Source organism: Artemia franciscana, chromosome 9 (assembly GCF_032884065.1).
Source record: "Artemia franciscana chromosome 9, ASM3288406v1, whole genome shotgun sequence".
NCBI lineage: Eukaryota > Metazoa > Arthropoda > Branchiopoda > Anostraca > Artemiidae > Artemia > Artemia franciscana.
In genome coordinates, this window is record NC_088871.1 from 9,479,018 (window position 1) to 9,503,931 (window position 24,914).

Below are 24,914 nucleotides of genomic sequence, written 5' to 3' on the forward strand. Positions count from 1 at the left end.
ACAGTTGTCAGTTGATCAAGTACAGTTTTTGTAATCATTATTGTAATATATGAAAACCACATTTTTGTTAAACAAGACCGCCAGGAAAACTTAAAACGTGAAAAATAAAGTCAGTATTGTGGCCGACAAAAAGGACAATACCCCCACTCTTTACGGTAAGAATCGCCCCCCCCCCTAGAATGAAATGGTGAATCCGCCCCAGGAATTTTCTTTTTCTAGGATTTATTTTGCACTAATTGTTACTTTTTTCGAGAGAACTAACCAATTTTGAATTCTTCTGGTATATCACACACATTTTATTTATAGACGGAGTAAATAGAGAAAATGACAAAAAAGGAAAAAGAGAAAGACAAAAACAGAAATGACAACTATCAGTAAAGAGAAATAAGAAAAACTCAAAAATAGACTTAAGAATTATCGAAGAAAAATAATAAAGAACATCTATAAAACACTGAACGATTTTTTACATACATATAACTGTAAAACATCACTGTATAAGAAGGAGATACCACGGATGAAAACTGATGTTACGATTGTGTTTCGAAATCCTTTTTGATAGAGTGATTACTGGGTCGGATTTTTTTTAGTTACGGATTAATACTGAAATTTGGGTCCATGGGTGTAAATTAAGTTAACATTTTGACCTTGGTTTGAAGCAAAAATTTCAAAACTGCTAGACCAAGCTGACAAGTAGCTACGAGGGTATTCAACAAATCGCCATGCTGTTGACCCAGATAGGCATACCCAGGTGATGCTACTTTTGCCAAGACTGAGGTCGCTGCGTTCAGCCATCGTTGAAGAGATATTTTTCTCTAGTCTTACTGGAAGTGTTCAAATTTGGAATGTAATTTCCATTGTTCTACGAAAGGATACTTTGGAAACAATGGCCACTGCTGGTAAATATTTGATTTTATCTCTTATATGTCTTCTAGGGCATTCTTGGGGGGTAGTTTAAATAGCTGATTCTACTGGAAAAACTAGACACTAGCAATTTTTTAAAGTGGTTAAAAAGATCTTGTATTTTAATCCGCCAAATTCCTTCTGCATTAAATATTCCTTTCATGCTGTAGATTTTACATTGTGTTCGGAGACACAGGATCTTCACAGTATAGATCAACTTTTACAGGTGGAAGTGGAGCCGACGAAGCACTAGAGGACAATCCTGAAAAATGAAATATCACGTTAACATCCAGATATGGTAATAATATAAGTGAATTTCTGTATATTTCTCTCTCTCTCTCTCTCTTTCTCCCGTCCCATCCCATTCCCGTCCCATTCAACCAAGAATGCTCCGATGTCTATGACCTCTAAAATATCTAAATTATGCATTGACATAATCATCGTTTTTTTTTTCTTTAGTTTTAAGTCATAGCGTGAAAAATCAACCTACAATTTGTACACTTGCCAACAATTCGTTCTCGGAAACTGTTTCATTTTATTCTGTATTACATAAAAAAAAACTAGTTTTTCTAACTGAAAGTAAGAAGCGACATTAAAACTTAAAACGAACAGAAATTACTCCATATATGAAATGGGTTGTCCCCTCCGCAATCCCTCGCTCTTTATGCTAAAACTTTTAATTGTTTTAAAAAGCAGAATTGTGGTAAAGAGTCAAACTTTAGCGTAAACAGCGAAGGATTGCGGAAGGGACAACCCATTTCATATATGGAGTAATTTCTGTTCGTTTTAAGTTTTAATGTCGCTTCTTACTTTCAGTTAGAAAAACTAGTTTTTTTTATGTAATTTCTGAACGTTTTTGAATTAATGCATGTTTGATTTTGGCTCTCCACACATAAATTATTAAAATGAAATTTACATTTTAATTCCTTTTTTGGCTAAATGTCTTTCCCTTAGTTCTGATCAGATGATTTTGAGAAATATGGGATGGGGAAGGAGGCCTAGTTGCCATGCAATTTTTCGGTTACACAAAAAGGCAACTATAAATTTTAATTTTTAACGAATTTTTTTATTAGTAAAAAATATACGTAACTTAAGAACTAACTTACGTAACAAACTTTATATTCTTAAATTTTTATTATGTATATGAGGGGGTTTGTACCCTCGTTAATACCTCGCTCTTTACACTAAATCGTAAGTTTTGTGCCGATTCTTTAAGAATGACCCCTGAATCAGAAAGGCCGTAGAATAAATAGTTGAAATTACTAAAAATACTATAGCATAAAGAGCGAGGTATTTATCTCCTCCTAAATACCTCGCTCTTTATGCTAAAGTATTTTTAGAACCCCTCATATGCGTAATAATTTCTGTTCGTTTTAAGTTTTAATGCTACTCCTTACTTTCAATTGAAAGAATTTTTCCATGTTTATTTTTTCATTTTTTTTTTGTAGTAATTTTAGAAAATCCTGCGCCCTTTTCATTGAATTTCTGTTCCCCCATGACATATTTCTCCAAGGAAAGATCCTCCCACATAGCCCCCACCCCTCAACCCCACCCCCAAAAACAAAACAAAATCCCCTGAAAACGACTGTACACTTCCCAATAACCATTATTATATGTAAACACTGGTCGAAGTTTGTAACTTGCAGCCCCTCCCCCAGGGACTGTGGGGGAGTAAGTCACTCCCAAAGACATAGTTATTATGGTTTTTGACTATGCGGAACAAAATGGCTATCTCAAAATTTTGATCTGTTGACTTTGGAGAAAAAATGAGCGTGGGAGGGGGCCTAGGTACCCTCCAATTTTTTTTGTCATTTAAAAAGGGCACTAGAACTTTTAATTTCCGTTAGAATGAGCCCTCTTGCAAAAATCTAGGACCACTTGGTCGATACGATGACCCCTAGGGAAACCAATCAAGTTGGTTTCAAGAGAGGTTTGGGATGTGACCATGCCCATGCATCTTTCAGCAAAGTTATTGAAGAAGCGAGAATCTCTGGTCAACCGCTATACGCCCTCTTGATTGATATCAAAGGGGCCTTTGATAACATTTCTCATGCATCCGCTCTGCTCACTTTAATCCATGCTGGATTGCCTCTAACTGTCATACGAGTCCTTCGCTCTTGGTATTCTGGTTTAAAGATCCGTATCTGTCCGAGTTCGTCTTCATCTCAGTCCAAATTAATTCAAGTGGGTAGAGGAATTAGACAAGGAGGAATTATTTCTCCTTATATATTCAATTCTTGTTTAGCTACTGCCCTTAATTCTCTTTCCTGCTCGTTTGTTTCATTATCTCGAAATCTGTCTTACATTGCATATGCTGATGACATTATCCTTCTAAGCCGGTCCAAGTCTAGTCTTGTTTCTAATTTTAATATTTTAATTAATTGTTTAAAAGGTTTGGGCCTTTCTATCAGTTTTGAAAAATGTCAATTTTTTGTTGTAAATTGTTTAGAGGATAATGTCAGGGCGACTCTCGATTACGGCAATGGTGTTATTTTTCAGTCGTCGCCAATAGTCACTTATTTGGGATTACCTTATGCTGCTTCGAAAAGAGATTTCAAACCAGTCCTGGTTCAGCATGTTCAGATGAAACTACGCAAGGCATTTGGTCTTTTAATTCGTTTTCGGGGTCTTTACCGTCGGGACGTCCTTGGTCGTATGTATAGCGCTGTTGCTCTGCCTCACGTATTGTTCCCGTCCCTCCTCTTCCGAAATTTCAGACCTTCTGATCTTTCGTCCATTAAAGTTGCTTATTTTAAATTCTGTAAATTTTTACTTGGTTTCCCCCTTTCTTTTAGTAACACTGAGATTGTTTTAAAGCTTAATGTGAAGGATCCTGTAGTCTGTATAAAGAAAAAATATAAAACATTTGAAGATAGGGCGAAAATTAGCCTTTTAGGCCACAATTTATTTCCGTTTTTTAGTAACAGTTCTGGCTCTTTATGATTTATAGGCTAATCTATTTAGCAAGTGTTCGATCAATATTTGATAGGTTTTGATTGTAAGTGTTATCAGTTGTTTTTTCTTTATATTATATTGTAGCGTACTCCTCATTTTTTGAGGGAAATAAAGAAAATAAATAAATAAATAAAAAATAAACACGCACCCGTGATTTGTCTTCTGGCAAAAAATACGAAATTCCACATTTTTGTAGATAGGAGCTTGAAAATTTTGCTATAGGGTTCTCTGATACGCTGAATGCGATGGTGTGATTTTCGTTAAGATTCTGTGACTTTTAGGGGGTGTTTTCTCCTATTTTCTAAAATAAGACAAATTTTCTCAGGCTCGTAACTTTTGATGACAAAGACCAAATTTGATGAAACCTATATATTTAAAATCAGCATGAAAATCCGATTCTTTTGATGTATATTTTAGCATCAAAATTCCGTTATTTAGAGTTTTGTTTCTATTGAGCCGGGTCGCTCCTTACTACAGTTCGTTACCACGAACTGTTTGATTAAATTAGAAAAAAAATATTTCTACTGAAAGTAAGCGACATTAAAACTTAAAACGAACAGAAATTATTCCGAATATGAAGGGGACTTTCCCCTCCTCAACGCCTCGTTCTTTACACTAATATTTTTTATTGTTTTAAAAAATAGAGCTTTGAGAAAGAATGAAACTTTAGCGTAAAGATCTAGCCGTTTAGGAAGATACAGTCCCTTTCATATACGGAATAATTTCTGTTTGTTTTAAGTTTTAAAGTCGCTCCTTACAGTCAGTAGAAAAACTAGTTTTTTTAATTTAATTTCTCATCATTTTTTAGATAATTCCTGGAAATATGACCCCAAATCCACGGAGAAACTACCTCACCTTTCTAAACAATTCAGTCCCGGTGAATATTTACCCTGGATAATTGCTCTTAACCACTCCGCGCGTGAAATTGAAACGGAAAAAAGAAATCAAAACATATATAAAAAAAAATGTAGAATAAATTTAAATTTTAATGCTACTCATTACTTCCAGGTGAATTTTTTTTGAACTGTTACCACCGATACCACGAATTGTTTGAGCCGCAATTTGCTCAGATTTTTCTTTTGGTTTTTATTACGTATATGAGGGAGTTGCCCCTCCTCAGTACCTCGCTCTTTACACTAAAATGTTTGTGAATTTGTAAAAAACCATATTATTCGAATTAAACGATCCTTGTCTGTTGGGAGTCATTCCTAAGTAATTGGAATCAAACATTAGCATAAAGAGTGAGGTACTGAGAAGGGGGCAACCTCCTCATGCATGTAATAATTTCTGTTCGTTTTAAGTTTTAGTGTTGTTCCTTACTTTCAGTTGGAAAAACTTTTTTTATATGTATATACAACAACCACAAGCCGAAAACATACAATGTCTTTGGTTTATTATCACACAGATGTTTAGATTGGACAAAAAATAACATAAACAAATTATTGTTTAAATTGATTTTTTAATTAATCCATGTTTTGATCTTGGCTCTCTGCCCATGAATATTTAAAAGCGAAATTTGCAAATTAATTTATTTTTTGGCTAAATGGCTTTCTCAAAGTTTTGATCGGACGATTTTAAGAAAAAAGGAGCAGGGGAGAGGGCCTAATTACCCTTAAATTTTTTATATATTTAAAAAGGCAACTAGAACTTTTAATTTTTTACGAACATTTTTATTAGTAAAAAATATACGTAACTTACAAATTAACTTACGTAACGAGCATCTATATTTGTATAGTTTATTACATATATGAGGGGGTTCACCCACTCGTCAATACCTCGCTCTTTACACTAAAGCTTAAATTTTGTCCCAATTCCTTAAGAATTACCCCTGAATCACAAAGGCCGTAGAATAAATAGTTGAAACTACTAAAAATACTTTAACGTAAAGAGACAGGTATTAGGAGAAGGTGAACCCCTCATATGCGTAATAATTTCTGTTTGTTTTAAGTTTTAATGCTGCTCCTTACTTTCAGTTGAAAAAACTTTTTCATATTTATTTTTTCATTGTTCTTTACAAAAATACTAAAAATACTGTGTCCCCTCCATGGAAATTTTCTTCCATCATGAAAAATTCTTCTATGAAAAGTTGTCCCTGAATAACCCCCTACCCTTAACCCCTCCCCCTAACCAAAAAATACCACGGGGACTGTGGGGGAAGTCGTCCCCAAAGATATAATTACTAGGCTTTTCGACTATGCTGGGAGGTAAATTTGGGAAACAATGAGCGTGGGAGAGGGCCTAGGTGCCCTATAGTTTTTTGGTTAAATAAAAGGGACGCTAAATCTTTTAATACCCGTTAGAATGAGCCCTCTCTTGACATTCTAGGACCACTGGGTCGATACGATCACCCCAGGGAAAAAAACAAATAAACACGAATCCGTGATCTGTCTTGTGGCAAAAAATGCTAAATCCCACATTTTTGTAGATAGGTGCTTGAAACTTTTGTTGAATTTTTTGTAGAGTTCTCTTATACACTCAATCTGATGGTGTGATTTTCGTTAAGGTTCTATGACTTTTAGGGGATGTTTCTCCCTGTTTTCTAAAATAAGGCACATTTTCTCAGGCTCGTAACTTTTGATGAGTAAGACTACTTGATGAAACTTATATATTTAAAATCAGCATTAAAATGCGATTCTTTTGCGTAACTATTGGTATCAAAATTCCGTTTTTTAGAGTTTTGTTTACTATTGAGCCGGGTCGCTCCTTACTACAGTTCGTTACCACGAACTGTTTGATTGTCAGTAATGAGCTGCTGTAGACGACAGTAGTATAGCATAAACAAGCTTTCGGATGAGCAAAGGTCATGTTTCGGCTACTATTGAGATATTGAGCTCCTTACTACAGTTCGCTAACACGAACTTCTTGATTCTAACTTTAGCGTAAATAGTGAGGTACTGACAAGAGGAATAAACTCCCTCATATACGCAATATTAAGGGTTTATTTTAAGGGTTTATCTTCAAGAATGCCCCCTGAATCCGAAAAGCTGTTTAATTAGAATAAATAGCTCTTTTGAAAATACTAAAAATACTTTAGTATAAAGAGTGAGATATTATCGAGGGGGAAAACCCCCTCATATACGTAATAATTTATGTTCGTTTTAAGTTTTAATGTTGCTCCTTATTCTCAATTGAAATAAACTTGTTTTTTTTTATTTAATTTCTTATTCTTTTTAAACAATGCTGGAAAATCCAGCAGCCCCTTCATAGAAACTCTTTCCCCCCATGAAAAATTCTTCCATGGAAGATACTCTCGCGTAACCTTCTCCCCTGACCCCCCACCCCACCAGAAAAAAATCCCACTGAAAATGTCTATATACTTCCCAAAAACAAACATTACATGTAAACAACTGGCAAAGTTCAAAACTTGCATCCCTTCCCCCTAGGAACTTTGGGGGATTAAGTCGTTGTCAAAGACACAGTTACTAAATTTTTCAACTATGTTGAACAAAATCGCAATCTTTAAATTTTGATCCGGTGACTTTGGGAAAAAAGAGCGTGAGAGGGGACCTCGTTGCCCTCTAATGTTTTGGTCTCTTAAAAAGAGCGCTAGAGCTTTTCATTTCTGTTCAAACCAGCCCACTCATTACATTCTAGGACCACTGGGTCGATACGATCACCCCTGGGAAAAAACAACAACAAATCCGGATCTGTGATCTTTCTTCTGGCAAAAACTACAAAATTCCACATTATATATTCAAAATATATGCACAAAATCCCACATATATGCTCAATTATAGGTGGAGTATTCCAGAGTCTTGTCTTTTCTCCATAATTTTTATTTTTCCTAATTTCCCTTTGTCTTCTTAATTTTACATATCGGAAGAATTTTCCAGGGTAGATATTTCAGCGGAGGGATATTTTTTTTTTTTGGGGGGGGGTCTCAAATTTAATTGTAAAATTAATATTAATTCTTTAAACCAAGTGTAACCTTTACAGTAAGGGAAGGAAAGAACGTAATTTCGGTAGACATAGCAAATACTCGCACATTTGCATATTTTTGTTCTATTTCTTTTGCTTGTTTTTTTACGTACTCTATTTACTTGGTCTAAATATAATTTATCTTTATTTTATCTTTAATAATAAATAAGTTTTACAATTAAAGATAATATTCGCAGTTTTCTTTAAACCTTTATGTCAGGTACTGTCTGATTATCAGGAGGCCTCCTGATAATAACAACACACCATCTAAATATAGCTCCTGATTTAGTCTTTAAAGAGTCTTAGGCTACCTTAACGGGCCTAAAAGGCCTGAATTTGACTACACTGGGTGAAATTCATGCCTTTAAGAACTAGTAACGGTAAGGGAAGGAAAGAACATAATTTCTTTAGACATAGCATACTCGTATATTTTCTTAGTTTTGTTCTATTTCTTTCGTTGTTGTTTTATCTAGTCTATTTATTTGGTCTAAATGTAATTATCTTTATATAATATTTAATAGTAAACAAGTTTTATTATTAAAGATAATATTCGCAGTTTTCTTTAAACTTTTTTGTCAAGTACTGTCTGCTTATTATAAATAGAGGTGTCGATTTCCTCCCATCATAACTGTTCTAACATTCTTATATGATTCTGGTTTAAACAAGGTGCCGAATTCAAACCTTTCAATTAAAAGCTAATTGAGGGATGGGTTGTGTGTTACAGAGGGGGGATGGCCCCATTTTGGTCTTACAATCGTTGAGACTAATATTATACGATCCTGGTTCGAACCAGTTGCAACTTGTCTATCTTTATTCAAATCATGATTGTGAAGAGACAAAGTGGTGAAAAATTCGTGTATGAATTCGATTCAAAGAAAGCAAATGTCTAGCTTTTTACTCAACATTAGCGGTAGGTTAGGGGGACCCTCAGAGAGATGAAAAGCCCACTTTGGATCTAAAGTCATGCAGATTAAAACTTCTTACATGCTTCTGATTCAAACAGGAAGCAAAATTCTGGCAAAAAGTCACAGAAGGAAAAATGGGCCGGGTTATGGTGGGGGGTTGACCCAATGGCCCACGTTGCCACGTCAATCCTAAGAATTAAAATACTAGCACGATTGCAGTGCAAAAGACAGTGATTTGACCAAGTTTTTGGTTTGGAATCCTTAGAAATGGTGGCGGATGAAAATAATCGTAAACGCTTCAATTCTTGCTTCAACCCTTCGGCGGAAGTTTTCAGCCTTCCATCTCAGAAGTAAGAAAGCCCCATTTTAGTTTACTTAGCGCTAAAATGCAAAGACATAACCCTTGATTTCAAAAAGATGCATGCTTATTTACATTCTAAGAATTTTTTGCTTCATGCCAGTGTCTAGTTTTTCCAGTAGAATTAGCTATTCAAACTATCCCCCAAGGACGCCCTTGAAGACCTATAAAAGATAAAATTCAACATTTACCTGCTGCGGCCGTTGTTTTCAAAGTATCCATTTGTAGAACAATGAGAATGACATTCCAAATTCTTATACTTCCAGTGAGACCAGAGAAAAATATCTCTTCAACAATAGCTGAACGTAGCAGCCTTAGTCTTGGCAAAAGCATCATCACCTGTGTATCCCTATCTGGGTTAACAGCATAGCGATTTGTTGAATTCTCTCGCAGCTTCTCGGCAGCTCGGTCTTGCAGTTTTGTAATTTTTGTTTCAAACTGAGTTCAAAATGTTTTACTTCGCATACCCCAATGAACCCGAAATTCAGCATTGATCCATAACTTTAAAAAAAGCTGACCCAGTAATTCCTTTATCAAAACGTATTTTGAAACAGAATTGCAACATCAGTTTTCATCCATGGTAGCCCCTTCTTATACAGTGATGTTTGAAAGTTGTATGCATGTAAAATTTGTTCAGTGTTTATAGATGTTCTTTACTAATTGATATGATAGTTGTGATATTTTTTGTGTGTTTCTCTTATTCCTTTTTTCTGACAGTTGTGATTTCTGTTTTTGATTTTCTCTTATTCCTTTTTTTGTTATTTTCTGATAAATATTTCTTCAGCGACAGGTGGACGTAGCGACATCAATTTTGGTAAAAGTAGCATCAGCTGGGTTAACAGTGTAGCGATTTGTTGAATGCTCCCGAAGCTTCTTGGCAGCCTTGACTTGCAGTTTTGAAATATTTTGCTTCGAACTAAGGTCTAATTCACCTATAATGAATAAAAATTCCATCAAATTATACCAAATGATAAAATACCTGCATGGATTTTTTCTGGTTGGGGTCTGGGGGATTTGGTTAGTGGGAGAATCTTTCCATTGAGGAAAGCAAGGATTAAAACTTAAAACGAACAGAAATTATTACGTATATGAGAGTGTTCGTCCCCTCGTCAATACCTATCTCTTTACGCTAAAGTTTTTTTTTGTAATTTCAAAACAGCTGATTATTCTAACTAAACGACCTTTGTGATTCAGGGGTCGTTCTTAAAGAATTGGAACATAATCTGAACTTTAGCGTAAAGAGAGAGGTATTGACGAAGGGGCGAACATCCTCATATTACGTATATGAGGAAGCTCACCCCCTCGTCAATACCTCACTCTTTACGCTAAAGTTTGAATTTTGCTAAATAATGGCCGATATAAGCAATAATTTGTTTGTGTTGTTTTCTGGCCAATCTTAGCATTTAATTTTATCTTAAGCAGCTTCATAACTATTATTTTTAATAGTTTATCATAGTTTATATTGCAAATCCTTAGCTTGTAGATGTTATTAAATAAGAAAAAAGAAATTATTTTTCCAACTGAAAGTCAGGAATAGCATTAAAACTTAAAATGAACATAAATTATTACGTATATCTTTTAAAGATATTTTCTTTCATTTATTTCAGTCATTTGAGATTTGCTCAACTTGTCACTTTCATTTTCATAAAAATAGTTTTGATCTCCGTGGCTGTTTTATTACTATGCCTTACAAAATTAGTTCCGCAAATATCGCTAATTTAAGTTACGTGGGAAAATCTTTCCATGGAGAAATTTCTCGTTGGGGAAGGGAATTTTCCATGGAGGGGGAGCTTGATTTCCCGACATTACTTAAAAAACGATCAGCGATTAAATAAAAAACAAGCTTTTTCAACTGAAAGTAAGAAGCAATATTAACTTAAAACTAGACTTACGTTGCCTGAGCAACGTGGGCTATTGCGGCAACCTTTGTCCGGCTTAGCCGAATAAAGTGTTGCGAGAGCAACACTTTCGTTTTGTTTTTTTGCTATCGGTTAAACGCTGCAGTTGTCAGTTTATCAAAGCTTTTAAAACGTTATATTCAAAGAAGAACGTGATCAGTAATCACATGATCAAAGGCTATTCCTCAGCGTTGAAAAAACAATAATAGCAAAAGAATATCGAAAGAAGGGACTAAATTGACTTTGCAGCCAGTTGAACTTTATCCTTTTCATTCGTAGACATCGTGACGGATCAAGACTTGGAACAATATCTTATATTCTAGTTGGTATAATAAAGCTATTCGTAACTTTTCAGGATCAAAATACCATAGATGACACTCTATTAATTATTACGTAGCTACCTCGTTGTTTTAGTTCTAAAACAATTAACACTTAATTCTAGGTTACAGTGAGTATGGTTAGGCTACACCAACTAGCAAAAGTTAAAACCGCTCTTCACTAAAGATGATTGTAGCCTAACAAACGATTATTACTTACAAATCCCCTATGTGTCTTACCACTGGAACCAACTCGGTCTTATCATCAAATACATTAGAAACAGATTTTAACGTCGCCACTTAGAAAGGAGCAAAGGATAAGCTCCAATTTCTTTAGCAATGACAGAACTTTTAAAGTTTAAGATGTACATCTGATAACATTTCTCTATCTCAATCCCAAGTCCGAGAAAACGAACGATAAACCCAGCAAAAATCACGGCAGCACTTTCGGACCCGTGGGAAAATGCCGCTTTTTTGCTTCTGTAAAATTTTCTATTTATCACTCAAAGAAGATATATTGGCTGTGGGGCCGGGTAACTGCCGCATATATTTAACACTTATAGATTTTAGTCCATCTTCAATTTGAAAGCGGTGCCTGCCTGCTAGTAGAGAGCTTTCCACTCGAAAGCAGAAACACAGTTTGATGAAACGAAAGCTTGGCTCCACAACTTCAGATACTCCTCTCTGACATAAGCTACAAAACTCCACTTCACTTCTTACACCATAAGCTCTGGCTCGTGGAGAAGCAAAAACTGTCCTTTTTGGCCCCAGGCAAGAGTTCTGCGGAGCTTTCCAAAACGTAATGCCATATTCATGAATCCAGCTTGAGGTCCACACTTTCATTAAAATCTGCACAGGTTAGACCCTTACCAGTTTCCAGGAATAAGCCAACATCGGCGGCATAGGAAAAAAAAAAAAAAGTGTTGCTCTTGCAACACAATGAACAGAAAATATTACATATATGAGGGGGGGATTGCTTTTATTCAATAGCTTGCTCTTATACTAAAGTTTCTTTTTTAACTGTCATTATTTTAATAATAATGATTATTTTAATATCTTTTTTAAGGTCATTATTTTAATTAAACAGTGCTTGTGATTCAGGAGTCATTCTTAAACAACTGGAACACAAATCAAACTTAGGTTATTACAAGATTATTGTTACTTAAAATTAATATGCAAATTTTGTTTTTATTATTCATATACGGTGAGCCAGTTTAAAAACCTGCATTAATTCGAAAAAGTTCAGAAATATAATAAATAAACAAGCTTTTTAACCTAGAGTAAGGAGCAATATTAAAACTTAACACGAACAGAAATTATTCCGTATATGAAAGGGGCTGTCCCCTCCTCAATACCCAACTCTTTACGGTAAAGTTTTTTTTACTGTTTTAACAAGTAGAGCTGTGAGAAAGAATCAAAATATAGCGCACAGAGCGGGGCGTTGAGGAGGGGACAGCCCATTTCATATACAGAATAGTTTCTGTTCGTTTTAAGTTTTAATGTCGCTCCTTACTTTCAGCTGGAAAGACTTGTTTTTATTCAATAGATATAAGTGCTGGTACTTAGCTTTTACTTTAATTAAATAAGAAAAACAAGTTTTTTTTGACTGAAAGCAAGGAGCGACATCAAAACTTAAAACGAAGAGAAGTTACTTTGTATATGAAATTCTTCCTCAATGCCTTGCTCTTTGCGCTAAAGTTTGACTTTGTCTCTCAAATCTACTTTTTAAAACAGCAAAAACTTTAGCGTAAGTCGCTATTTTCTACAAGTGCAAATTCTTGACACATTTTAAACTCGTCCCGGTGCTCCATGCTGTTTGCAATAAAGTTTAGTGTCGTGAGTAAATACTTGCTAACCCAAAATCAAGATGATGTACTTACCTTAAAATGTATGTTATACATTTACCCAAATAACTTAGCGTAAACCACATACTACAATACAGTTTTCCATTTCTTTACAACTTTTTACATATGTTACATGTAGCACTGTAAAAACTGTTGTAAAAATACAATAAGCAGAAAAACTGAGAAATCAGAACGCTACCGATCATTTTAGAATTATTAAGATATACAATTATCATCAAGGGATTGGGGGCTTATAGGCCCGGTAGCCCAAATCATATCTTAGTTAGGCCTATACATGGTTTAAAAAAACGAACAGAAATTAAATAAAACAAAATAGGTTGTTTTTCAACTGAAAGTAAGAAGCTACATTAAAGTTTAAAACGAATAGGATTAATTCCGTATTATCCGCATATACCTCCTCCTTAACCCGTCGGTCTTTACGCTAAAGTTTTACTTTCTGTCCAAATTCATTAAGAACAACTGCCGAGGCACAACCATTAAATTGGAATAAGAAGGTTTTTTAAAGCACCAGATACTTCAGCGTAATGAGTGAAGTGTTGGGGAGGAGCCACCCCTCCTCCTCATATCAATGCAGAATCCTTTTAAAACTGTCATAGCAGATAAATAAACACAAGAGAAAGGTTTTGAATCGCATGAGTCAATTAGGGGCGTAATAGCCCTACCGGCTAGTATAGGGTTTGACCTAGGGGCCTACACCCCTAAGGGTCTTAACCATTTTTTTCAATAATATAGATCATCGAAGAATGTTTTGAAATGTTTAGGTTTTGCCAAAACCAGATGATTTCCTTAAAATGTATGTTATGCATTTACCCTCTTAACTTAGCATAAACCACTTACTGCTATACAGTTTTCCATTTTTTATGTTTGCAGTTTTTTAGATATGTTGAATGTATCACTATTAAAACTTTACTGAATCAATGCCAATAAATTTGTTTCCCATTTATCCTAGTTTTAAAATCCTCAGTTTTTAATTAGTCAAAACAATGGGACATAATTTCCATCACAAAGTCAAATAATATTATAATATCATTAATATTTTTGATACCCCATAAATTTATTATTCAAATTTCCCATAAATGACCTATTTCCCGAAAAATACCCAATCCAGGTTAGCAACTTCTGTTAGCATATTTAATTATGTAACTAATATGTGTTTCGCTAGGTTCCTTTGCCTTTAATTAAATGAAGAAACAAGATTTTTCATCTAAAAGTAAGAAGCAATAGTAAAATTTAAAACGAATAGAAATTATTACGTATATGAGGGGGTTTGCCCTATCGTCAACACCTTGCTCTGTACGCTCAAGTTTGAATTTTGTTCCAATTCTATAAAAATGACCTCTGAATCACAAAAGCTCTGAAAAACTTTAATGCAAAGAGCGAAGTAGTGACGATGACCTCTGAATCACAAAAGCTCTGAAAACTTTAGTGCAAAGAGCGAAGTAGTGACGAGGGGGAGAACCCCCTCATATACGTAATAATTTCTGTTCGTTTTAAGTTTTAATATTGCTCCTTACTTTAAGTTGAAAAAAACTTCTTTTTTAATTTAATTTCTGATCGTTTTTTAAATATTACTGGGAAATCCGGTGCCCCTTTATGGAAAATTCCCTTCTCCGATGAAGAATTCTTCCGTGGAAAGATCCTCCAGCCTAACCCCTCCCCCGACCCCCCACCGGAAAATTACCCCAGAAAACGTCTGTATACTACGCAATTACCAATACTATATGTAAACAATGGTCTAAGTTCATAACTTGCAGCCCTTCGCCAGGGACTTTGGGGGATTAATTTATCCTCAAAACATGGTTATTAGATTTTTCGACTATGCTGAACAAAATGACTATCTCAAATTTTTGATCAAGGCACTTTGGAAGAAAATGAGCGGGCGAGGGGGCCTAGTTGCCTTCCAATTTTCTTGATGACTTAAAAAAGGGCACTGTAACTTTTAATTTATGGTCAAATGAGTCCTTTTGTGATATAATAGGACCACTGGGTTGATAAGATTACCCCCGGGAAAAAAACAAAACAAATAAACACACATCCGTGATCTTTCTTCTGGCAAAAATACAAAATTCCACATTTTTGTAGATAGGAGCTTGAAACACCTACAGTAGGGTTCTCTGATATCTTAAATCTGATGGTATGATTTTTATTAAGATTCTTTGACTTTAGGGAGGTTTCCCTCCTTTTCCAAAAATAAGGAAAATTTTCTCAGGCTTGTAACTTTTAATAAACAAGACTAAAGTTGATGAAACTGTTATATTTGAAATCAGCATAAAAATCCCATTCTTGGACGTATCAATTTGTGTCAAAATTTCGTTTATTAGAGATTCGGTTACTATTGAGCCGGGTTGCTCCTTATTTACAGTTCGGTACCACGAAATGTTTGAAAATAAAACAAATACTATTGGTACATTTTAGGAGGCACCAAAGGAAAATATGCTGCCTCAGTCAAGTGATGCACTTAACTGCTACTCAGCATCGAGGCTGTTTTTTTCGGGAAAAAAGAATGAAGGGATTACAGCAACCAGGATAAACGAGGGAGGATACACTAAAAAGAGGGGGGATAAAGAACCAAGAGGGGGAAGAAACATGCTGTTTCTGTTATGTGTTTTTGCTACAAAGAAAAATAAAGATCTGAAAACTAAATCAAAAAAAAAAAAAACAGGTCCCTTATTTAAGGCCCAATTTCAAAGCTAAACGGCTTCAATTTAGGTTTTCTTTTAGGCTTACTCGATATTTCGATAAAGTATTTAGCAACAAACACACACGATTGTGGGAGTGATTTAGAGCAGATGGTCTTATTAAGCCCCGAAATTTCATTAGTCTATAATCCCAACAAGGTTGTATTCTAGCCCTGTGCCAAACTTTTTCCTTCCTTACCAAGGATGTAGAGAATGCATAAAATTACTTAGGAAGCACACAGATGGCAGCTCATAATACTCGGTGTGTATGAGTAAGCAAATATGAGGATAAAGATAAAACAATCGTTCTCAGTTAAAAATAAATCAAAAGATATTACTTACAAGTAATAACTATTACTTGTATAGGTACGTTATAGCTTTTACTCGTATTACTGTAAACTAACGTTTTATTCAGGAAAACAATCAAACTAAAGAAAAAACGGAAAACAATTAAAGGCCGTTTCACTATTCAACTTTATAGGTAATATCCTGAGTGTATTTTTAAAATAAAAGACACATTTAATCAAAACAATTCCCCAAGGCACGTATATAAGATTTTAATTCGGGGGATGGAACCAACCAGGGGCGGATCCACGATTTCCTTTAGTGGGGGGCACATAATATGCTGCTATGGTAAACTTGCGAAAAAATAAATAGCGATTTGAATAGAACCTCAACAATTATACGTCGTAGGTAGTTAGTGAAAATACTATTACTAACCACTCACCGCAGCAAAAAGCCGTCTGATGCCAAAAGCTACGCACGCTCCTCCTCCATCCCAATCTAATCAAAGCACCCCTCTTTACGCCCTCCCAGGATGTTTCCATTCCCTTTAAATATTTTTTTTCGATGACATCCTCTCACCCAAAACGCAAACGACCTGAATTTCGTTTAGCCCTAGACGGTTGTCTGAGAAGTACAATCTTCGTTAATCAATCATCCTTCATTTGCAAAACGTGCCCTAGCCATCTCTACCTTTCTCTCATTATAGCCCTAGAAAGTGGGATTGAAAATGGGATTTTTCCTGCAACTATCCGACACTTTAGATTACGCATGTGTGTATTTTCTTAATTCTTATTTAAAATCAATGAAAAGACTTTTGAATTATGTTTTTTCTTAGTCTTGGATTGGGGGAATCCCTTCATAAAAACTTTGTCCATTATTCATCCCAGGGCAATACCCTTCCAGGGAAAATTATTCCTTTATTTTTTTTTTTATTCTGGTGATTTTTTGGTGGGTGGTGAGGCACTCTCGAAAGTATACCTTAATCGCAGAAAATCAAGCTTCAGAGACACGAGTTTCTATGACGTGTTTGAAGTGATCAATTCGAGGAATTGAGATTTCCCTGAAAATAAACCAGGATTAGTTGTCTGTATTGAACAAACCCAATAGGAAATCGGTTCTCTTGGCAAATTATTAAAATAGTTTGACAAGGACTGCAATAGAGATAAAATAAAACCTACCTTTAACACCACCATCATCACTCATTGAATCGAGATACGCAGACATATTTTGTAAACGACCATTCGGGAAAAAGATCTAAAATCAAAATAAAGGCAATTATTTTTTTTGAAGAATTTCACTTGTGACATGTAGGATTCATTATAAACCTCTTATTATTTCATTATATAAGCCTCAGTTAGACTTCCACTGAAGGATATTTCCACCTGCAAACTCGGAATTATACACATTATTGCTTTCAAGTAGAACTCGAATCGTAAAAATTATATTAATATTAGAAAATTCAAGTAGATTAGTTCAAGTGACGATTTATCCCTATTAGACAGTCTTTTTCGGAACATATTTTTAAATTTTCGGTTTCTATGGCTGAGGATTTGTTCTTTGCCCCCTAAGGGGACGAAGATGATTTGACTTGACAAAGCTTATTTTTTCTTTCATTGTATCTCAGTTAGTGGTGTCGATTAGGGTTTAGGGCATTTGCCCTTCCTCGATAGATTTTGAAAATACCTTTTGTGGAGCATTTTTGTTGAAGAATACCCTTTTTGTATTGTATTACAAAAAATAGCCACTGGCCATATTTGCATCGAAAATCAGTTCACATGTATTTTTAACTTTTTATTAGCCAGTTATATTTTTTTTTTTTGGGGGGGGGGGTCAAACCGGGCTCAAATTGTTGAAGTAATATATACATAGTAGGAATATCCTTCCGCCTCTCCTCAATCCTAATATACTGGATGATTTTCAGTTAGTTTCAGGTTTGAATGCTGCTTTTAGGTTTTGGCTAAGAAAAAGCCAAACAACTTTTCCCGTTTAATATCTATTATTTTTTTCTCAGAGTTGACCTGCTAATCTTCTGCATCCATTTTATGCACTATCTAAATATCCGGTAGCGGATATTTAGCATATCCGCATATCTTGTGGTAGCGGAATGGGTAAGGCCACACACAGAAACAGGAGATACTTAGGTTCAATCATTCGTGTCGTAAGGGAAACTTAATAGATACTTTAATAATTCGTGAACTTTTTTCCAAATATCGAAAATACTGTTAAAAAAATGTTAGAAATATTTGTGCTTAGGTGTATAGGCTTCACATAGCCCTATGATTTCGCTTGGTTATAGTAGACAAAATAAAAAGTCATGGTTGCAGCGGCAGCTAAAACCTAGTAAAGGAAGAACCCTGGCCCATAGTCAACAAAATTAACAAACATGTTTGAAAAAAAAACTGACTAGAGAGAAAAGAAATGCAGTTTGTAGCTGATTTCAGAATGGTAACTATTATCTTGATTAGTCCCAGCAGTAAAGTGTTATTTTGAAAACAAATTTATGGGAATTTTGGAAAATAGCCAGAAACCCCCTAAAAACTGGCTATGGATCGAAACAAAAATTTACACCGTTGGAACTGCCATAGCAATAAACCCTATACAAGAAACTTCCAGTCTTTCTGGCTTGAATAATTCTCAAACAAGAAAATGCCGATTTGAAAAATGTAATTATACCGATTAAATCTGCTGATTCACAGAATTCCTAATAAAGATAGTGAAAATACTGAACAGACAACTCGAAGGATATTGAATTCAGTAATGACCTACAATCGGAACTTTCAAAACCTCGGAAAGAACTTTTGAATACGGCTTACAAGCCGTATGGGGACAAGTTATACTAGCAGTAATACTAGTAGTTATACAAAACTAATACAACTGCTTCTTTCCCTTTTGCCACTGCTGCTACTAAACCAGAGAAGCCATTTGGACCAAATCTTGGGGTGGGCATAAACTCCATCTTGCCCCCCCCCCCCGACTCACTTCGTGTCACGTAATCATCTAGGAAATGGGCATTTGACAGAACTCAAGAATTTTATTATGTATCTTACCTACTTTCAAAGTTTACAATAATTGATAGCAAATAGAGTAATTACCCCAAGAGTCGTCAGGTAATTACGCTCTTTGGTTAATAGGCGTGCAGTAATTTCAAATCAATTGGACAGAATGGATTATGTTGGACATAATGGATTATTATGGCCGGCAAAGGGACCTTTGTGGTGGAAGCTTGGGCCCCCTGGAAAATCTGGGGTGGGCATTTGCCCACCCCTGAACCCCCCAAATGGCGCCTCTGTACTAAGCTAATCAAACCACTACTTCAATTACAATAACTTGTAAAGCCTACAGTATTAAGGTGAAAAGAGTGTAACATACGAATTAACTTACGTAGCGAACTTCTATATTTGTATATTTTTATTACATATAGAATGGTCCGCCCCCTCGTCAATACCTCGCTCTTTACATTAAAGCTTGAATTTGGTCCCAATTCTTTAAGAATGACCCCTGAATCACAAAGGCCGTAATATATGTAGTTGAAATTACCAAAAATACTTTAGCGCAAAGAGCGAGGTATTGAGGAAGAGACGAACACTCTTATATAGGTAATAATTTCTGTTCTTTTTAAGTTTTAATGTTGCTCATTACTTCCAGTTGAAAAAAATCATCATTTTTTTGTTTATATAATGCTAGAAAATCCTGCGCCCCCTTCAGGGAAATTTTCTTCCCTCATGATGAATTCCTCCATAGAAAGATCCTCCCACGCAACGCCCCCCACCCCGCGAAAAAGTCCCCCTGAAAATGTCTGTACACTTCCCAATAACCATTACTATATGTAAACAATAGTCAAAGTTTATAGCTTGCAGCCCCTCCTCCAAGGACTGTGGGGGATGGAGTCGTCCCCAAAGACATAGTTATTAAGTTTTTCGACTATGCTGAACAAAATGGCAATCTCGAAACTTTGATCTGGTGATTTTGGGAAAAAATGAGCCTGGAAGAGGGTCTAGGTGCCCTCCAATTTTTTGGTCACTTAAAAAGGGCACTAGAACTTTAAAATTTCAGTTAGAATGAGCCCTCTCGTGACATTCTAGGACCACTGGGTCGATACGATCACCCCTGGGGGAAAAAACAAACAAAAAAAGCAAATAAACACGCATCCTTGATCTGTCTAATATTTCTAAAAAAGGGTTTTCTGACACGCTGAATCTGATGGTGTTATTTTTGTTCAGATTCTTTGACTATTAGGGGGTGTTTCCCCCTATTTTCTAAAATAATTCAAATTTTCTCAGACTTGTAACTTTTGATGGGTAAGACTAAACTTCGTGAAACTTTTATATTTAAAATCAGCATTAAATACAATTCTTTTGGTGAAACTATTAGTATCAAAATTCCTTTTTCAGAGTTTTGGTTACTATTGAGCCGGTTTGCTCCTTACTACAGTTTTTTTTTTACTACGAACTGTTTAATGTTGAGGAGAGTGTTTAACTAAACCAAAAAATGTTTTGTGTATATGGGTAGTAAACAGGGCGTAACTCAGGAATGACTTAGTATATTGATTTGGAACTTTAGGAAATGATAAAGAAGATGATCAATTGTATATATATATATATATATATATATATATATATTTATAATATAAACTACTACTTCTGTAGCAAGTACTACCAAGGCGGAGGATAAGAAATAAAAATCTAAGGAAACGTTGAAGGGTAAGCTGAACTAAATAAAAATATGTTATGTGCATACAGATTGCTGATATGGGTGAATCAGCAATATTTTTAGAACGGCTTCTCGTACCAAGAAGAAACTTCAGGGGCATCATGAGTGGGATGTTCAGTTGATCAAAAGGCAAATGTATATGCTAGTACTGCTATTAATACAGCGGCTACTGCTGTTACTACCATTAATTATAATACACTAATACTGCTACTACTGCTACTAGTACTACCACTACTAGTTTGATATTAGTACAATGGAGGCTATGCATATGCAGGTGAAAACTTGATAGACTATTGAGGGGGAATTGGAACTAAATCAAAACACACTAACTGCATGCATATTGTCAAAAGGGTATTTATCAAGAATGGATTTCAGGGATTAACCTGGAACTTTCAGAGAATACTTAATGGGAAAGATCAATTGACAAAAAGGTAATACATGCATGCCACAACTAACACCAAAACCACTGCTACTTTTATTATTACTACTACTGCTACTAAACAATTTCTACTTCTACTTCAATGGCAACAGCTTTTTAAGACTTAAAGTATTAAGATGAAAAGGGCGTCAAAAGGGGGTCAAAAGCATACATCAACAATGTTTTTGGAATGGCTTACCGTGTCAAGGTAAAACTTCCGGGGTATCATCAAAGCCATGTTCAACTGACGAAAAGGCAAGATGTACATGCTATTCCTGCTAATAATATTGTTGTTACTACTGTTACTGCTATAACTAATGCAACATTAACGCTGCAACTACTTCTCCTACTACCACCACTACTACAGTGATACTTGTAATATTAAGGCTAAGCCTGATAAAGTAAAACCTGAGATAATATTGATAGCACAGTCAAACTAACAAAAGACACTATGTGCATTTAGATTGTCACAAGAGCGTATCTCAATAATTGTATTTGTGCATTAAGTTGAAAACTCTCAGAGAAGTCTTAAAAGGGAATATCAATTGACCAAGATATATTATGTGCAAACTACTACTAATACTACTATTACTGCTGTATTTGCTAGTTCTACTACTCATCTACTACTATTAATATTGCTCCAACTACTACTTCTATTGCAAATACTTATAAAGCTTAGAGTATTAAGATTAAAATTTCAAGAAGTTTACGGATATACAGGATATCAAAACGACACACCGACGATATCATATCAATGGCTGATTGTAATAAGTTTAGTACGAATACCACTGCTGTAATTACTTTAACAATTGTACCTATAGGTATGGAAGCGAATTTACGCTATACTAAAAAAATTATAATGTTTTCACTTTTATAACTTTAATAAATAAAATATTACTAAGATTTTAAGGATTCAATATCAACATGTGTAAGCTAAAATGACAATGCATATTATTTTTTCAGTAAAGTGCCAATTATCTTCGGGCATAGAAGTTTATTGTGAGTCCTACTCATATTAGTTTCAGCTCGTTTTGAGTTTGGCTAGGTTATTTATTTTAATTTCTGTTCGTTTTAGATTCTAATTATTTACTGGTTTTTGGTTTAATGGAAATCTTTACTTGTCTTTGAAAAATTTATTTTGTTGAAATTGTTTTTAAAATTAATATGAGAGATAACGCTGTGACTTCGAGCGGAAAAATTTAAATTATTTCAGTATGGATAATGAAGAAGACAAAACTAAAAACTTTTTTAAATGTCTTGATTTTTTCCCAAAAACTTTTGATCCATGTAAAAAGCAGTCAGCTTCAGGAGAAACTGGTAATTATATTTTTGATTAATAGTTGACCACTAACATTGTTAAACTTAGGCCAGCATAATTGGCTTGTAGTTTGGCTAGGCCTATTATCAGTCTAGGGTATTGTACTTCTTGGCGTGATGTTGTATTCAATGTTGGTTGCTATTAAACTCGACTTCTTCTAGGGTAAGACGACCGGTACTCGGTCACTTTGTTCACTCTTCACACTTTTTGACATTCAATCTACTATAACTACTTTATTATACCACCTAGAAATTTGATTTTTCTACTGTTAGAATTGTCTCTGTTTTTTGAACAAGTAGGTCATTAATTTGAATAGTTTTGCTTTTAGTTTAAAGTTTTTAGTTTTTAGTTTTGAATTTAGCAAAAGCTATCAGTTCAGCTAATACTCGTCATATAGTTTCTCCTATTGACAAAGATATTACGCAATAATACAGTATCTAAGTCAGAGCCTTGCTATTTCTCGGTCACTTCCAAAAAACCCGTTTAGACATTCTTTGCTGAGATCTATGACTCAGGCCCTTTGTCTCGTTATTAGACATTTTAATGTTTTGAAATTTGTTATTTCAAATTGGATTTTCAGAGCGAAAATAGTGGATCCAGGATTTTCTTTGGGGGGATGGGGCACATAATAGGTGCTTTGATAAACTTGCGAACAAAGAAATACCTGCAATTAAAAGGGAATCTTGACAATTATGCGTCATACATAGGCCTAGGTAGTGGAAATGGTCTAAAGTGGTAAGGAGTTTGGCCTTTATTTTAATACAACCGGTTATATTTAATACATTATTTAATACAAACCGTTCAAACTGCTCAATGCATCAGCTCTTTGTCTCAATACATATTAATTTTTAAAAGGTTAATTATTTTTGGATAAATTTGAGAAATATGTTATTTTAAATTGGATTTTTAGAGAAAAAATAGTGGATTCAGGAAATTTTTTCTGGGGCGGGGGGGGGGCGCATAATAGGCTGCTTGGATAAACAAAATTTTTATAAATTTTCTCAAACTCGTAACTTTTGATGGGTAAGTCTAAACTTGATAAAACTTATGTATTTAAAATCAGCATTAAAATGCAATTCTTTTGATGTAACTAGCCTATTGTTATAAAAATTCAGTTTTTTAGTTTCGGCTACTATTGACCCGGGTCACTCCTTACTACAGTTCGTTACCACGAACTGTTGATTAGCCATGGTTTGACGTCAGCAACTATTCGATTTTAATTCTTTGGATCTCTTGAATTCTCTTGAAATTTTTTCTTGAATTTACTGGTCATTTTGGGATACACATGAAAACAAGAGCTAAGAGCTCATATGGCACTTGTGACAAGGTCGGAAGAGCCAAGAGCTCATATGGCATGAGCTCTAGCAAAAGTCTAAGAATCAATAGATTGTTTTAAAAGGAAAATCAGAGGCTTAATGCCGGTTGGGATTTAAAATAAGAGCTCTGAGTCACGAGGTCCTAAATATCAAAATTCATTAAGATCCTATCACCTACTCGTACGTTAAAAATACCTCAATTTTTCTAATTTTTCCCCTCCCTTCAGCCTCCATATGGCCGAATCGGGGAATCAAGGAAATCAAATCAATTTGTACTGTTCCCTGACGCGCCTACCAATTTTCATCGTCCTAGCATGTCCAGAAGCACCAAACTCGCCAAAGCACTGAACCCCACCACCTAACTCCCCCAAAGAGAGTGGACCCAGTCCGGTCACGTCAGTCACGTATCTACGACATTTATAAGCGTTTTCCAAGAATTCCGGTCTCCCCCTAATATCAACAGATTTGGTCAGGATTTGAAATAAGAGCTCTAGGACATGAGTTCCTTCTAAATATCAAATTTCACTAAGATCCCGTTAAAAATACCTCAATTTTTCTAATTTTTCCAAATTAATAATCCCCAGCTCCCCCAAAGAGAACGTATCCGTACCAATTATGTCAATCTCGTATCTATAACTTGTGCATATTCTTTCCACCAAGTTTTATCCTGATCTCTCCGCTTTAACCGTTTTCCAAGATTTCCGCCCCCCCCCAATGACACTGGATCCGGTCGGGATATAAAATAAGAGAATTTGAGTTTCAAGTTCCTTCTAAATATGAAATTTCATTAAGATACGATCACTCTTTCGTAAGTTAAAAATACCTCATTTTTTCTAATATTTTAGAATTAAATCTCCCCCCCCCAACTCCCTCAAAGAGAGAAGATCCGTCCCAGTTATATCAATCCCGTATTTAATACTTGTGCTTATTTTTCCCACCAAGTTTCATCCTGATCCCTCCACTCTAAGCATTTTCAAAGATTTTAGGTTCCGCCCCCCAACTTCCCCTTCCCCGGATCCGGTCAGAATGTGAAATAAGATCTCTGAGACATGATATCCTTCCAAATATAAAAT

The 24,914-nt window shown here is 35.0% G+C and overlaps 1 protein-coding gene and 1 long non-coding RNA gene across 4 annotated transcripts in view; one reads left to right on the forward strand and one right to left on the reverse strand.

Moving 5' to 3' along the window:
- Positions 1 to 281: 281 nt before the first annotated feature.
- LOC136030972 (uncharacterized) overlaps positions 282 to 24,914 on the reverse strand; it is a 38,357-nt gene continuing 13,724 nt past the window's right edge. For both annotated transcript variants that reach the window (XR_010618406.1, XR_010618407.1), the window contains exons 2-4: positions 17,258 to 17,333; positions 9,228 to 9,968; positions 282 to 1,162 (exon numbers count right to left, since the gene is read on the reverse strand). This is a non-coding gene — a long non-coding RNA (uncharacterized LOC136030972). The remainder of the gene's footprint in view (positions 1,163 to 9,227; positions 9,969 to 17,257; positions 17,334 to 24,914) is intronic.
- The window catches only part of LOC136030971 (uncharacterized), a 56,118-nt gene continuing 53,586 nt past the window's right edge, over positions 22,383 to 24,914 (forward strand). For both annotated transcript variants that reach the window (XM_065710120.1, XM_065710123.1), the window contains exon 1: positions 22,383 to 22,524. In XM_065710120.1, the coding sequence (XP_065566192.1) occupies positions 22,422 to 22,524 (103 nt within the window). In that variant the 5' untranslated portion in view covers positions 22,383 to 22,421. The remainder of the gene's footprint in view (positions 22,525 to 24,914) is intronic.